The sequence below is a fragment of the Ambystoma mexicanum genome, chromosome 11, assembly GCF_040938575.1.
Source record: "Ambystoma mexicanum isolate Mex_15411 chromosome 11, UKY_AmexF1_1, whole genome shotgun sequence".
Taxonomy (NCBI): domain Eukaryota; kingdom Metazoa; phylum Chordata; class Amphibia; order Caudata; family Ambystomatidae; genus Ambystoma; species Ambystoma mexicanum.
Genome location: NC_090934.1, coordinates 1,066,710,498 through 1,066,725,658, shown reverse-complemented (window position 1 = coordinate 1,066,725,658; position 15,161 = coordinate 1,066,710,498). Strand labels below are relative to the sequence as shown.

At 44.9% G+C, this 15,161-nt stretch overlaps 1 protein-coding gene across 1 annotated transcript in view; it reads right to left on the bottom strand.

The window, feature by feature from the left end:
• Nucleotides 1–3,048: 3,048 nt before the first annotated feature.
• LOC138504100 (ras-related and estrogen-regulated growth inhibitor-like protein) overlaps nucleotides 3,049–15,161 on the bottom strand; it is a 71,508-nt gene continuing 59,395 nt past the window's right edge. The window contains exons 3-4 of the mRNA XM_069624314.1: nucleotides 9,944–10,020; nucleotides 3,049–5,318 (exon numbers count right to left, since the gene is read on the bottom strand). Of these exons, the coding sequence (XP_069480415.1) occupies nucleotides 4,890–5,318; nucleotides 9,944–10,020 (506 nt within the window). The 3' untranslated portion in view covers nucleotides 3,049–4,889. The remainder of the gene's footprint in view (nucleotides 5,319–9,943; nucleotides 10,021–15,161) is intronic.

The window sequence follows — 15,161 nt, the reverse complement described above, 5'->3', positions numbered from 1 at the left end:
TTGAAGCACGGCCTACCATCTCGCCGAACAGACCATTACTAAAAGAGAACCGGCTCGTCATACCGGAAACATTACAAGGAAGATTGATCAGCATGGCTCACACAGGACACAGGGGAATTGTATCTACCAAGAGACAACTCCGAACAAAGGTGTGGTTTCCACACATGGACACAAAAATCAAGAAAGCACTCGGAAACTGCATCACCTGCAAGGCGGTAGTACCTGGCACGTTCACAGAGCCATTGAAGATGACACCCATGCCACTACAAGTATGGGACGAAGTAGTGGTCGACATGTTCGGTCCCTTACCCAATGGAAAATATACCCTGGTCGTTATGGACGAAATGTCGTATCTAATACACTTTGCAGCAGCCCATGCTGTCATCCAAACTCTGGGCAAAACATTTGCAGACTACGGCCTCCCAACCATTGTAAAATCCGACAATGGCCCATCAGTCAATGGACGTGATTTTGCAATGTTTGCAGAACATTTAGGATTTCACCATTGAAAAAAAAATCACACCCCTGTGGCCACAAGCAAACGGTACTGTCGAAAGATTCATGGATAACCTGAAGAGAACTCTACAAATATGCTCCATTACAAAAGGGTCAATCATGCAAGCTATCTGCACCCTTCTCAGAGACTATCTTAACCCGCCACACAGTTCCACCGGTGTGTGCCCCTCTGAATTGATGTTTGGCACAACCATAAGAACCACGCTGCCACAAAACTCTACCAAAGAGGTAGCATTGGACACTGAAATACGAGCTCTGAACAGAGATGAAGAAAGCAAGACAAAAATAAAAGGCATATACTGACACCAGGAGCAAGGCCAGAGAACCAACAGTACAAATCGGAGACCAAGTATTAGTATGACAACCACAAGGATCCAAAGACACGCCTGCATTAAGTCCGGAACCCTTGACCATGACGCACATTAAGGGATCCATGTTAACAGCAGCGAGTCCCAGTGGACACATCACCAGAAACTTTTCACACTTCAAGAAACCTGAAAGGGAAGCACAACGAGACGAACAATACACTGCATCAGTGGAACAAACTGTTCTCTCTGAAAGCTCATCGGAAAGTTGCTCTGATGTCATGGATGGGGGGGGGGACATAGACACCAATGGCAGTGAAAAGGAAGAATACACCCCAACAGCCCACAGCACTTTGAAAAGAACAATTCGCAGACCAACGAGATGGATTGAAGAAATGGGCTAGCCAGAGGAAATCATCCTGTAATGTCTTATGTTTATGTTCATGGATGTCATGGAAACATGCCAGTCCTTCGTTGATGTCTATGAATCCAACGAGGTTGGGTCACATGAGTAGGCAGGGCAAACACCAAGGTTTTCAGTATGATTTTAAAATAAAGAGACGAAGGTTCATACACTCGACCTGTCTCCGTAAGTTATTGCGTGGTCTTATTTTCTGCAGGCTTTGGCCCGTAGGCCAAGTATAACAGGAATGTTATTTTCCATTCTTAAACATTTCACAACTATAGGCCATGCAGGGGACCAAGATGATGAAAGGCACTCACAATACTATCTGAGTGCTGCAAGACTATACTACATTACCACTCTTCACTAATGTCTTGAAGGTGGCTGGCCAGCACAGTATTTGTGCTGGCTCACTGACCCTCCAAAACATATGCAGGTCACCTTTGTAAATGGGAATATGTGGTATGTGGCCATTGCTCAGAAATGCTTCACTCAGAAAAGTGACCACAATGGGCCCGAGTACAAAACAGGTTTTCAATGGGAAAATCCCTTTGAAAAACAGTGTATTCAGGCTCTCTGGATTTCCGAGTTTCATGATGCACTATGAAAATGGCCCTATATTTTTTACTGTTTGTTGATTTCTACCTTGGACTTCGCATTCTGGCTCTTTTTGTCAACTATTGGGATGCATATGTGGCGTCATGAAATCTAACCATGATAAAAAGAAAACTCGGCCAAGAAAGATTTAGGGGTTAAGAGCACTGATATTTCCGTATTTCATGGGAAATGATTTACAAGGCACGTAGTGAGCCAAAGTTGTTTTAACTGAGGGCCAGACGAGGCTGTGTTACTAGGCAAGCCTCAAAGGGAACAAGACAAAATATAGTCGCACATGCTCCCAAATTAAAACATTTAATTCCATCCTGGCAGCATGCTTTATGAATATTCACATACAATTACATAGATACAATCTTATTTACATGCTGCTCCTAACAGTCCTAAGGCGAGAAGAAAGTTTCAAACGAACAACTTTAGGAGAATCCCCCACCTCCCTCACTCTCCATGTTGTTTATGCTCATCACACTGCAAAGTGATCGGAGCATTGCTCATGTGTTAGTTACTGCCTGGTACACACATAGAATGGAGTTCTTTAAAGTGAGCAGAGAACGAAACAGCCTATATCTAAAATCCCAATATTCAGCAGACACTTATATTTAAGGTTAAGCTGTATAGGAAAAAAATAGATATTTGTGGTTGGGCAAACTGGCAGCAGTGGCAAGACACAATGAAATGAACCAGCCAGGGTTTAATTTCCAATTGCAATTCTTGAGCCAAAGTGAATGCCTGTTATGTAACTAAAAAAATATTGGAAACTGAGCTCAAGACCGAAGTGGTAGGGTCTTGGTCTTTCAACCCTAGAGTAAACGTCATGCAGGGCCTACTTCTAGAAAGGACCAGAAGCTTCAAAAGTATAAGTAAGGTGACTTTCTGCCTGAATGAACTAATCAAATCAGACGAATTTGGCAAGAAGCAATCAAGAACTCAACAACTTATATTCATTTCTTGCAGGATAAACAGGGGAGGAATTGTGCCAGAAGAGGACAGATGCACTCTGACAACATGCCGTCTTTGAGTGCCGTTACTGCGCAGATACACCTTAAATAAGTGTCCAAACCCAGTCACTCATGAGGAGCCCAGTCACGCTTCAGGAGACTTTCAGTAAGCTGTGTAGCCTATTTAGAGCAATGAGATGGCTCCCACTCAGGCAGAACGGGCCACGCCTCAAATTCAGGAACAATCACTGTCCAAATGAATATACATGGCTTCTGGTTTAAGACATTTTAATGTTAGGATGAGTGCGGCAACAAATGAAATGAGCAGAGTCTCCAGTTTGCATAAATTGTTCAGTGATTCAAGCATGAAAACCTTTTGCCACAAACATATTCCAAGTAAAAAGGTATGTGGTCATTTTCTGTTCCCAAAATGCCCTTTGCTTTCATGCAAATTACCAAGACTGAGTCCGTGCGGCAGGTACCCTCCAAACACACTTCATTGACTGATCGGGTGCTGCTTCACCTAGACTGTGGCCTCAGAGACGCCCATATCACTGTCACCACTCCTCCTGCCCCCTCCCCGCACGAAGGGAGTGTGATTTCCCACTGTACACTTTGTCCATTTCCAGACCGCGGAAAACACTTGCTATCAGTCTTAAAATGGTTTGACTTAGAATTGAGAGAATAGGAGGTTGGCTCACTCATAGGCAATGTAACAAATAGACGTGGGCTCTAATTTCTAACGTCCCCATTTGCCCAAATGATGTGATCCTGATGAGTCATACCTGATATCATTTGCTTCCGTTACCTGCCAGCTCCGACAGCAATTGGCAATCACATGTATAAAGTGCTATTGTAAGGACTGAACTTTGGAGTAGTAATGATTTAATTGCCATGCTTTTGACATCCACCATTAGGTGTACATTCTGTCAATAACTCAAATGCAAAGTGCTGTGATGTACACAGCAACTCTTGCTGACTCCATGTTCCTGTTCTACGTGAGCTTTGGGTGTGAAATCCAAATCAGTAGGAGCGAGAAGAGAACATAGTAAGTCCCACAAATTGGTTGATTCCACAAATAAGCAAGGCATTAGCTAGAGAAATGGGTTGACCTATGTGCAAAGCATGCCTAATATTGCGCTGAGATGTGAGAACTATTGATTGAATATGGTTAGAACTTAACCTAAAACCGCTAAAGCAACATCTGTGGCCAACAATTCTTCAGTGGACATGGGGAACTTTCTTGTAGTAGCTTTCACGGGGAGATGACTTGCAGCCAAAAGTTGTGGATAATAAAGAGTCAACTAAATGGGCCATAATTTGCATTTAGTGGTGAAAGAGATCAATGCATTTTCCAAATGAAGAATATGTATATATATTTGTTGTTCATATCAGCATAAAACGAAACCGGTTTCTTTTCTTCAAAAGGCACTGTATTTTCATTTTAATCCTAAAGAAACCATGTAGTGGCCTTCAGGCCCAGCCAATCTCCTAGCATCGAACACCATGAAAAGCACAGATTTTAGAAGAGGTCTCACTTGAGAACAAGTTGGCCCTGGATTTTATGCTGTGCAAGGAAGCTGGAATTCTGAGGGAAGGAATGGTAAAATAGTTGGGACAGGTAAGGCAAAGTTGGACAAGAGCACCCACTGGGATCTTCCTTTTCTTGTCTCAAGTTGTAGATATATAAAGACGTGAGACACTGCTCAGAGAATAGCAACCTAGGTCAAGTGCACGATGGGAGATTTAACGACTTGTTCCATAACATTATTAAATAATCATGTATTATTATGGCATGGTCTATGCCAAAAGAGCTCAACACAGACTCCTGGAAGTAAATGATGCCATATATTGGCAGAATAATGGAATTGGGCAAGATTGTCCACCTGTGCCCCCATTCAGTGACACTGAGGCCTGATTTTGGCTTTTTGTCAGGGTGGAGCTCCATGACAATAACTGGTGGGACAGAGGCCTCCAGAGTACATTTATTACATACTCCCAAAGCAGGTCAACTCAAAACGTAGCCCCAACCCCTCTCCCAGGAGGTTACCACGCGTGCGGTAATACAGTAAATAAAATGGAAAGGTACTGAAAGCAAAACCATCTCACAATTCAGAGCGAGTCTGTTCTCCTTCTAGCGAATACAGCTGACATGCTTTTGACAATGCCACGTATCCCTGTTCCTTTCTTCGAGACCATCTTGGACTCTTTAATCTTATCCACAAGTCTGTGGAATACCAACAATGCCCCATGGTACGCTTCCGCAGCAGACACTTCATAGAACTCACAGTCCATGGACAGAGCGAGAAGCCTGCCTTCCTCGCTGGATACAGTGCGCCGATGGTGCAAGTCTCGCTTGTTGCCCACAATGATGATAGGAAGTTTCTCAAGCCCCAGATACTCTTTGGTGACCTTAATGTGCTGAACCTTGTGGCGGATGATGTTGAAGCTGGCACGGTCACAAATGCTGTAGACCAGAACAAAGCCATCTGCCCACTGCATCCGCTTTTCCTCTTCTGCACAAGTCTCATCAGATTGATCCTGGCAAAGGAGACAGAGAAGAGGAGGACGGCAATGAGACGTAATCACCTACATGAAAAACATAACGCAATAATCGCTAATCATGCCTCAGCACATACTATATAAGATAAATAGCACAGACAGGCGAGCTAGGGAGAATAGTAAATTATCACCTACTACTGATTATTTCACCATAGGTTATGCAATATGAGGCTTCTCCCTCAAAAAACAGTGGACAAGATCTAACCAAAAGCCTCTCCTTGTAAAGGTTTTCAGCACCTTTCCCAGCTTCAAGGGTGGGGAGGTGCATGAACTAATATGTAAAACCATACTTAGGATAAATTATGCTATTCCTCTTGTAAGTATCTAGATATTGGAAATTGAAACCATTTGATTATGAGTTGCAATTGCTTGGATATTAATTGCTAGAGTACAGGATACACTAAAATGTGTTATTTGCCCCATGCATACATGCCGTAAAAAACTGTTATGATCCCAATGCATAAGGCAGTAGACAAGTTTTTTGCATTACCATCACACTCATAACTTGTGTGGGTGCACGTTTGTGTTCACCAATAAGTGTTTCAATAGCTCACATTGTTAATCCACAGTAAACTAAGCAAGGCACTCTACAAAGTAAGCTACTAATTTTGAATCATATGTAAAACAACCACATAATTTAAACTGCGGGTGGTGCACAACTTTATATTTGATAAGGGTACAAAAAAGCAGATGTGTAACATCTTAAAATTGGAATTCGCCAAACCACCATACCTACCCTAAATTCTTCAACCCTCACTGAAGTGCGCCCCATTCAATACGTGCACAGGTTATCACTGAATTGGTCTTGAATAATTGTTGTTGTGTTTGTTGCATGCACATCATATATTGCCATTCAATTCAATAAACCATGGAATCTGTGACAGCCAAGGGTCCACAGAAAAATCTGCACCATATAAACGTTAACTTTTTATTTGGATATCAATCAAAACAGTATGGGTTGTGTTATAACTGGGCCACACAGAATGGGGTTTTTGGTCTTCACAACTCACTCTGGTTTTCTTTTGGATAGTGGTGCTCAGTCCTTCCCTCTATCTCATGGATCAAGTTTGCTTCATTGGTGAAACACCTAAATTTGTTGTTCAGTCTTTGTGATTTATAGTATCCCATGCTTCTTTTTCTGTCTTTGCCGAGTGTTTCTTGATCACAACAAAATTCACTGGGATCTGGTATTGGTCCACATAGAATATTCTACCAGTTACTGTGCCTGGTACCCATAGGTCTTCCGGCAGGGGTTGAGAATTAGGCAATTGCACAGTTTTCAGGCTTACCCACCTGGTGTTGAAGAGCAAAGTCATCTGGTGGGCCTTCACGATCTCAGCCTGTAACCTTAGTCCTCTTCATTACTGTACAATCTTCCTCAGATGCAAGGTTCTGGGGATGTCTCAACTACCCTGCCTTTCCACTTTCTGGCCAGGCCCGGCTCCAGGAATGTTCATCTGGGTGGGCCAGGTTTGTGATCAGGGGTCCCAATTTCCATTGGAATTGGGTGTAGGAATACCGTAAAGCCACATTTCAGAAATCCATCCAGCAAATAAAAATCCAGGATCTGGAAAAATCCATTTACACCCTTTCATTGGTTTAGTCTGCTGGACTGCTTTAAAAGGTTTCACACAGCCTGTTCTGTACCCCATAATTTCTAATCACCCAACAATCACACTTAAATAGGTTATTAAACCCTTATTTAATTTAAAGTAACAAATACCACATTTATGGTCACTGCCCGTTATCCCCCCCCCCCCCATCTCTAATCGCTTCCTGATAGCACATTCCTTGATTGCTCTGAACCATCCTGACAAAAAACAGCATTATAACCTTTGGGTTTCAGCTCTTCCACCTTAATGATGCAAACGGCCTCGCTATCAACCCTCCTTGATGCCTGCAGTCGCTGCCTTCTTCTGGCACTCCTCTCCAGGACATCAGAGAGACGATTCCCCCTGGTCATGCACGTGCCAGAAAAAGTAACATGCCCTTGTAGTCGTAGAGCCAAAATTAAGACACCCATGGTATTGAACTTCTTGTAAATGCCCTCTCCCCCCAACCTCCATAATATAAGTCCTGGGCGGAGTCAAAGCCTCAGCTTCAATTTCCCTTGTGAAGGCAGCAACACGCATAGGTGTCATATTGGTGTTGCAGGATCTTGTAATAAGAATGCTAGAACAATTTTGGGGGTTGGATGTTTAACCATACTATACCAACTCACCTACCGCCAAAAGAATTTTGCAGGTTTAACAAATAACAGCAGGAACTACCACTTGCCTTCAGGTCTTCAAGCAAGCCCCCCGCTCCCCCATGTTCCAAACAATCCCTACTCTTGGCTGAGCCTAGCACAATGACATAAGACATAGGACGGTAAGAGGCAGTTAGGGACCCAACATGTCGAGAAACTGCCAGCCGAAAAAAAGAAAGGATCACAAATCAAAGTATTATGATGCTATAAACAGAGGGGCATCCCCAATGCAAAATGCCACCTGCCTGAATTCAGCACAGGAGATAAGGGGGGGATTTAATAGCTGCAGATCATCGTGGACAGGCAGCCAAGGGGTGGCTGAAATTCTAAGGGCCTGAACTTCTGAAATAATTTCCAATGGAGAAATCCCATTGAAAAGGCTTGGTAAATCAGGCCCTAAATGGCCATTCAAAAGCTATTAATCACTCTTTGAAGGAAGGGTGCTAATGTAGAGGTAACTACAGTAAAAATGCAACATGATGATAAGAAGGTTGCTGGATACTGCAAGAGGCCCGAGGGAGGTGATGGACCAGCAAAGGCACCTGTAACGTTTGCATTGCAAAGCACACATTTCATTTGCTAAATTAAAGGAGCGGGTTGCTGCGTCACAAGACTGTCAACATGGGGCAGCTTCTCAGGGGGTCTTCCGAGGCTCAGGACCCATTTCAACTAAAAAGATGGAAAGGCACTGTCCCCCGGGAGACTAACAAGAATCTCTGTCGTCATTCAGGAGCTTGGGTGAACAACACAATCATTGGTTGGCATTTTCTTGGCCTCGTTACAAAGAGGGCCTCATCAAGGCTTGGCGTTTCAAAGGGCCTGTGTCTCTGCTGCACCATTTGGAGGGTGGCACATCCCTTTCTGGATCCTTGCGGCCTTTCCAGAGGTATGGATTATTTTTCTTTTATACCTTTTTGTTCCCCAGGGTTTGTCTCTGCGTGTAAATGGTTGTGGGCATAGTATTTGCACCATGGGTGCCACTTCACGTATCTACACAATTACTTGCCCTGTCCCTTCATCTTCTTTTCAACATCCCGCCACCCCGCCACCGGCTACCCTTTACCAACTATATTTTCCCATTTGTCACTCCCTCTTTCCATCCCGCAAAAGCTTCATTTTCTTTTGCTCCTTCCATCTCTCCAATTCACACTCCTTCAGTCTCTATCCCCCCCCTTCTCTCCACACATTAATCCATGATGCATCCATCATTCTTGGTTCTTTGCTCAGCCGTTCCCAAGACCAGGTACCCACACACACACACACACACACACACACTCTCACACTCTCTCCCACCACAACATCCCTCCTACCTTCTCCACATTTCTATCTCTAGCACACTCCCCGACTTTCTTTCCTTCCATGTCTTTACCCATCTTCCTACCTATCTTTCCTTCCATCTCCATCTCTCCATATGTCCCCTCTCTTCTATTCCTCTGTGCCAATCTGTTAGGCAGCTTGACCTTCTGGTTACTCACATCGTTCTACGGCAGGTCCATTAACATGCAGAGCTAACTTATTGCAGTTTGAATCAGTGGCCTCTGGTTTAAAACAGCCATGGACATGTAACCTGGTAGAGTGGGGCTAAATTACTGCTTAAGATAGAGAGGGAGGAGGGGAGAGAGACAGTAAGACAGCAGCAAAATCATGGGGTTTGAAAGGAGGCAGATGAAAGAGGCAAAGAAAAATTGACGTTTCACAGATGAAATGGCTGGAAAATTATTCAGAAAGAGAATAACTCAGAAAAGTGAGAATGGAAAAGTGAGATGCAAAATGTCAACGCTAGAAAAATAAAGATAAAAAAGCAAGAAATAGCAAAAAGAACAATGAGCATGGCATGTCCACTGTCCCCACAATAAAGGTTGGGGTGATGAATAGGTGGCCTTCCCACTTTGAAGTGAGCAGCACTTGCTAATTTTACAAGATGCCTGCTAACACTCCAGCATGCCTGCACCCAGCAGGAGAGGAACAAAAGTCCTGCCGCAGCGCGCAATCACGTTTTCGGTTAGTTTTGACTAGCGTTTGACTAGTTTTATGGCACTGCAATGAAACTATTTAAATGCTTCCAATGGAAGCAAAACGTCATTCCTGCCCGTTGTTCAAACAGTGTCATAGGCGTCGAGTACACGAGCGCACAGTGGCAAATGCCCCTGTGTACTGGGCGCCTATGACACTGAAGGTGTAGGTAGAAATAAATGCCCTCCAGGCAAAGCAAGAAACGAGGGCACAATCACACTGATAAAATGAGAGGAAAACTGGCATGCAAAGTCTGTGCCTAAAGAATAGAGAGGAAATTGGCAGAATGGACCGGCCTGGCGATCCTCAGAAGCCGTCAAGTTCTATGGTTCCACGAATTTACCTGCGAATACGGAAAATCCCAGATGTTAAACAGGACTTCTCTCCCCTCCACTGTAACACTGTGACTGTATATGGACTCTGTGGAAGCGACAAGAAAACGAAAAGCGTAAACATTTCAGACATGTTTTCTGCATGTAAATGGCTGGATGACTCAGTCTACATTAAAGACATAAATACCACCGAGTGATGTCGAGCCTAACGAGCCAACGCCTCCAGACTGCTATTCAAGCACAGCGAAGGCCTGCCCTACATCAGCTAGGAGGCAGTGGACTGCATGTGGAGAATATTTCACTTTAATGCAAATGGCTGACATTTGAAAAGAAAAGTTGGATGCCTCCGGTGCTCAAATGCTACGCGGCCTGCCACAGACATAAATTCAAATGGCGTGCCAGTGTATCTGGATGCCTTCATAATGCTTCTATCAACAAGCATAATTTAGCGAGTCTGTGCTGTTATGTTGCTGTTACTGATTATTAATAGGAACAGGTAGGATTAGCACGTAATAACTCCCACAATGTAGCACGTGGTGTTGGGAACTCTGGGTAAAGTCTAATAATAGTGACTGTATAACTGGCAGAACTCCGTCACTGTTCCTTCCCTTGTTCCCTGGAGAGGTTCAGTCCTCCATAATGAAGCTCTATGCGAACTGCAGTCAGCAAGGGTAGCTTTTTATCTGCTCAAAATAGCGTGTTTTCAAATAGTGCTTGCTACCGCAGTTGTGTTGCTTCTTAGCACTGTAAATAACACGAGTTGCTATAGCGCCGTGGAATGCTCTGATTATTTGCTGGAAACAGTCATTACAGTGAGGAATATACAGGTTCCCGTAGAGGATGGGATCACAAGTGTTCCTGCCTGGATCTAAATGGCATGGAATGCTGCCAAGAAGAGCAATAGTCACATCAGGAAATACGTTGGCATTGGCAATGTGTGGCATCCGCTTATCAACTAGAAGATTATAAAGAGCAAGACACCACGAATCATGTGTACACTGTGATGCCATCCGCAGCCCGGGTGGCAGGAGACTAGTTATCTGCCCACCTGGTCTCATTTGACTTACCGGATTGGGTAGTCAGACATCTTACCGCATTTTAATATGGGAGGTTTTGGAAGGTTGAATGTTATGGAAGTGGGGGGGCAGGTTTCAGGGGAGGGGGTAGAGGGGGTCTTAAGGCTTTGTGGCGGCAAGTAGTACAGGGAATATGGAGGTTGGCTCCCCTTAAAAAAGTTAAAAACTGTAATATGTATGAAGTTGTTCCATGCGGCTAGATGTTCAGAATCCGGACTATAAAGCACAGTTCCAAAATACTTGCACAGTAGCCACCGCCCACACACTTCACTTTGGCATACTCCCGTTGCTAAAATGGCTCCGTCACCAGCTAATGGATTGAACTTTTCACTGAATCGGACAATATCCAAAAGGCACTGAACATGCCCCATGGTAAAAATAGTTTGTTTTTTTATACAGTGCTTTCTAACTTGTTTCAGAGCACCACGAGGGTAACACTGGCCTTTTTAACGTACAGATGTTATAATTCAGCACAAAACAGTTGGCTCTTTGGGGACTTGGAACAGATGACCTGCAGTATAAAAACACATCTCAACAGCAAACGCCTTACTCAGTGAGTTATCTATCCAGGATGTGAACATGATATGTACAGGTTTTGCGGACTCCTGGCTAGCCATCTGTTTGCAATGAGGAAAGTGCTACAGAAAGCATCCTGGGTAATTTAATTATGCTAATGCGTGATTTTATAATGTTAGCTCTGTTGAGGTAGTCCTTGGCTTGTGGGGGGAGAGACGAGTGTAGTGATCCCATGCAGCGAGGCAGTACTAAGCCTTTAATGCTGCAGGACCACGCTGGGAGGTTTTGATGTTAGAGGTCCATTCTGTTTAATGGCCAATGCTGCCAATAAACCTATGGAGAAACGACAGGCTTGTAGCAGCAAAAAAAGAAGCAAAGCAAGCATCCTTACCTTAACGCAGGGTCACAATACATGAATGAATCCTTTATAAACACGCTTAATACCAGAGACCAGTCTCTAAGTGCGAGACTGCGATTTGAACCTGTGTTGCTCAACGTTTTCTTGATTCCAAAACAAACGCATTGCCCCTGAGCTTTCCTACCGACCCGTAGGCCATTCAGCATGGCTGTAGGGAGGGAAATCCTCGAGGAAGTCCAGTAATTTTAAAGCTCCTCGCAAAGCATCACTAGAACATGAGGGCTGGGAGGATAGCTAAGGGCCAACACGGTTGTCTTGGAAGCAAGGCAACACAGATCTTTTATTAAAACATTTTTTAAAAAATATATATTATTGGTTTTATGCCGACATACCGAGAAAGCACAAAGAAACGTTTAACAATTTATTATCTCCCATTCAGTATCACATTCAACAACCTTGTTTAAAACAGAAGGGGGTGCACCTCCATTTGTGGTTGGGGTGGAGAGGTGCACCCCCATTTAGATAACAAACTTCCTCGGCAGTTTAGGGTGTTCCTCACCCTCCCTTAAAGTGCAGCCTACCATTTTCAATTTCTTTCTTTGTTTACCAAACTTCCCTTGGTGCAGATGAGCACATTGGTGTGCCAATCTGCCCCCAGATTGCCTAAACCCTACTTCCCCATCCATTGGGGGGGGGGGGGCTGTCCGACGTTTTGGGGCGTGCCTCTCCACCCACCCCAAATGGAGTTTGGGGGGGCCCTCATGCAGCCCTCACTGGGGGCAGATTTCTGCCTCTAGGAAGGGCAAGTGTGTTTCGCTGAGGGGGGATGGGGGGTGAGGTTCAGTAGACCACCAGGGATGGCTTGCAAGGGGGGCATGATTAGAAAGTAGGAGTGTAAATTTGATTTTGATTGGGTGACCGTAGGTAACAAATGTTTGTTTTGTTTATTGTTATTTCTACGCGAGCAGCTGCAACGTTATGCAAGTACTGTTTTTTATTATTCTATGGTTAGGGCCCACTGTCAGTGGGGTGGGCGAGACTGGGGCTAGATTGTTGGTGGGAATGGGCCGTCTGGGCAGATATTTTGGTGGGTTGGGACACAATTGCAGGGGCAGGCCACAAATTGCCCCCCCATGCCAGCAGAACATTGGCGTTTCCCTGGGAGCGGATGACTCCCATGTGGGTTGTCCGTCTGCAAGCCCAAGCTGCACCTCTGGCTGTGCTACGTTACAGATGTAACCTCCGGGGAGGAATGGGGATCCTGCCGGGGCACCCTCTGCCGCTGTGCTTAGGGGACGGTACACCCACATGGTACATGGATGTCCAAGGCCAGGGACATTACCTCCAACAGTCCTGGAGTTATGGCTGGGCTGCATTACAGATTTTCCCTTCTGGGAGGTATTGGCACACTGCCAGGACTCCCTGGTGGGGAGAAGCTGTAACGCAGGCCAGCCAGAGCTTAGGCAAAGTCGGCGGTAATGTCCCTGGCCTTGGGCGCCCTTCTCCCATGTGGGTCTTCGGCAGGGCTTGTGGGTAATACATTCTTGGGAGATTTACGTAATTCAGACATCTTTGGATTCCCATGGGTGTCTTCTTTTCAGAAATGCATGGGTTTCCCCGTTTTCCTTGGTGGCTTCGACACCCTAGGCCTACATCTGTTTGGTGGGCACTTCAGAAAAATTCCTGAAATTTAGCTGTTCAAAAGACTTGGGGTTAGCCATGTTTTAGGCTTTCCCCTTTGCGCCCAGGTAGGTGCGCCCACACATGTGAGGTACCATTTTCATCGGGACACGTGTGGGGACGCGGGAAGGTAGGCCATGTGTTGTTGGCTGCATGTTTCTATGGGTGGTCAGAGCAAAATGTCTGAGAATTGTGTTCATTTCCAGCCAATTTCAGAGACATTTCCCTCTGTCCACTCACCGAAACACGTCGCCAACAGATGTCATACCTTCCCGCGTTCCCACAGGTTTCCCCGACGAAAAATGTACCCTACATGTGTGGGTCACCTACCTGGGTGCAAAAGGAAAAGGCTAACCCACTGGTAACCCCAAGCCTTTCGGCACAGCACGTGTTGTTCATGTGGCCAACCTACATATTTGGTCCTAGGGTGTCAAAGCCAGCAAGGAAAACAGGGAACCCCATGCATTTCCCAAAAGAGGACACCCGTGGGAATCCACAGAGGTCTGCCTTGCACGAATTGCACCAGAATGTATTACCCACAATCCCTGGCAAAGTCCAACCTTTGTTGAAAAAACACAATTTTCAAACATTTCCCTCTGGCCACACACCAAAACACACCGCCAACGCCACATGTCCTACCTTCCCGTGTTCCCACAGGTGTCCCGATGAAAATGGTACCTCACATGTGTGGGTGCACCTACCTGGGCGCAAAGGCAGAAGCCGAAAATATGGGTAACACCGAGTCTTTTCGCACAGCAAAATTGCAGGATTTCGACTCATGTGTACACCATAGGCACGTTTTTGGCTTTTCCCTTGGCACCCAGGTAGCTGCACCCACACATGTGAGGTACCGTTTTCGTCGGGACACCTGTGGGAACGTTCAAAGCTATGACATTTTGTTTCGACCCATTTGCTGGTGCCCTTTGTCACACAACCCTTTCATTTCCCAAATGTGACCCTACATTTAGTTGCTGCTTTAGGCACCATACACTTTTGTAACCTGCACAAGTCACCTACCCTTGAAAAGGTCTGCCTGTGCTCTTTCATAAAATGTATGCTTGCTGTTCCTCACCACATTGGTTTTCCCGATTTACACATGCTAAGTGCGTCTGTTCAAGCCATGAGGATAAACCTCCTGTGTACTATGGCTCAGTGTTTGGCTTGTGGTATTGCTTGTTTTGTAAAACACTACAAAAATGTGTGCTTTCCTAACTGCAAGAGTCGGGGGAATGTAGCGGAGCATTGTTTTTCTCAAAATTCATAGAAGCCATTGCCATACCAGGCCAACCATGTCCACCACATACCTTTTTTTCCTGCTTTTTCCATAAACTATGGAATTTTCCCCTACCTAGTTGGTGCCTGACCTGCGCACATCACCCCTGCCCAAACTTGGAATTTTGTCTACTTTACAGAAATGTATGCCTTTTTGTCCTCCAATTCAGCTTTTCTACCCTTTTCTTCCATTCCGTCCATGCATGTCCAATTCGCAGAAATGGGTAAAAATCAGCTACCTCTCACAAAACGGTTGATAACCGCATCAAAATAATTTCTTTTCGTTTCCAGTCAACCTGTACTTGAAAGCCAGGAAATTGGGGAATT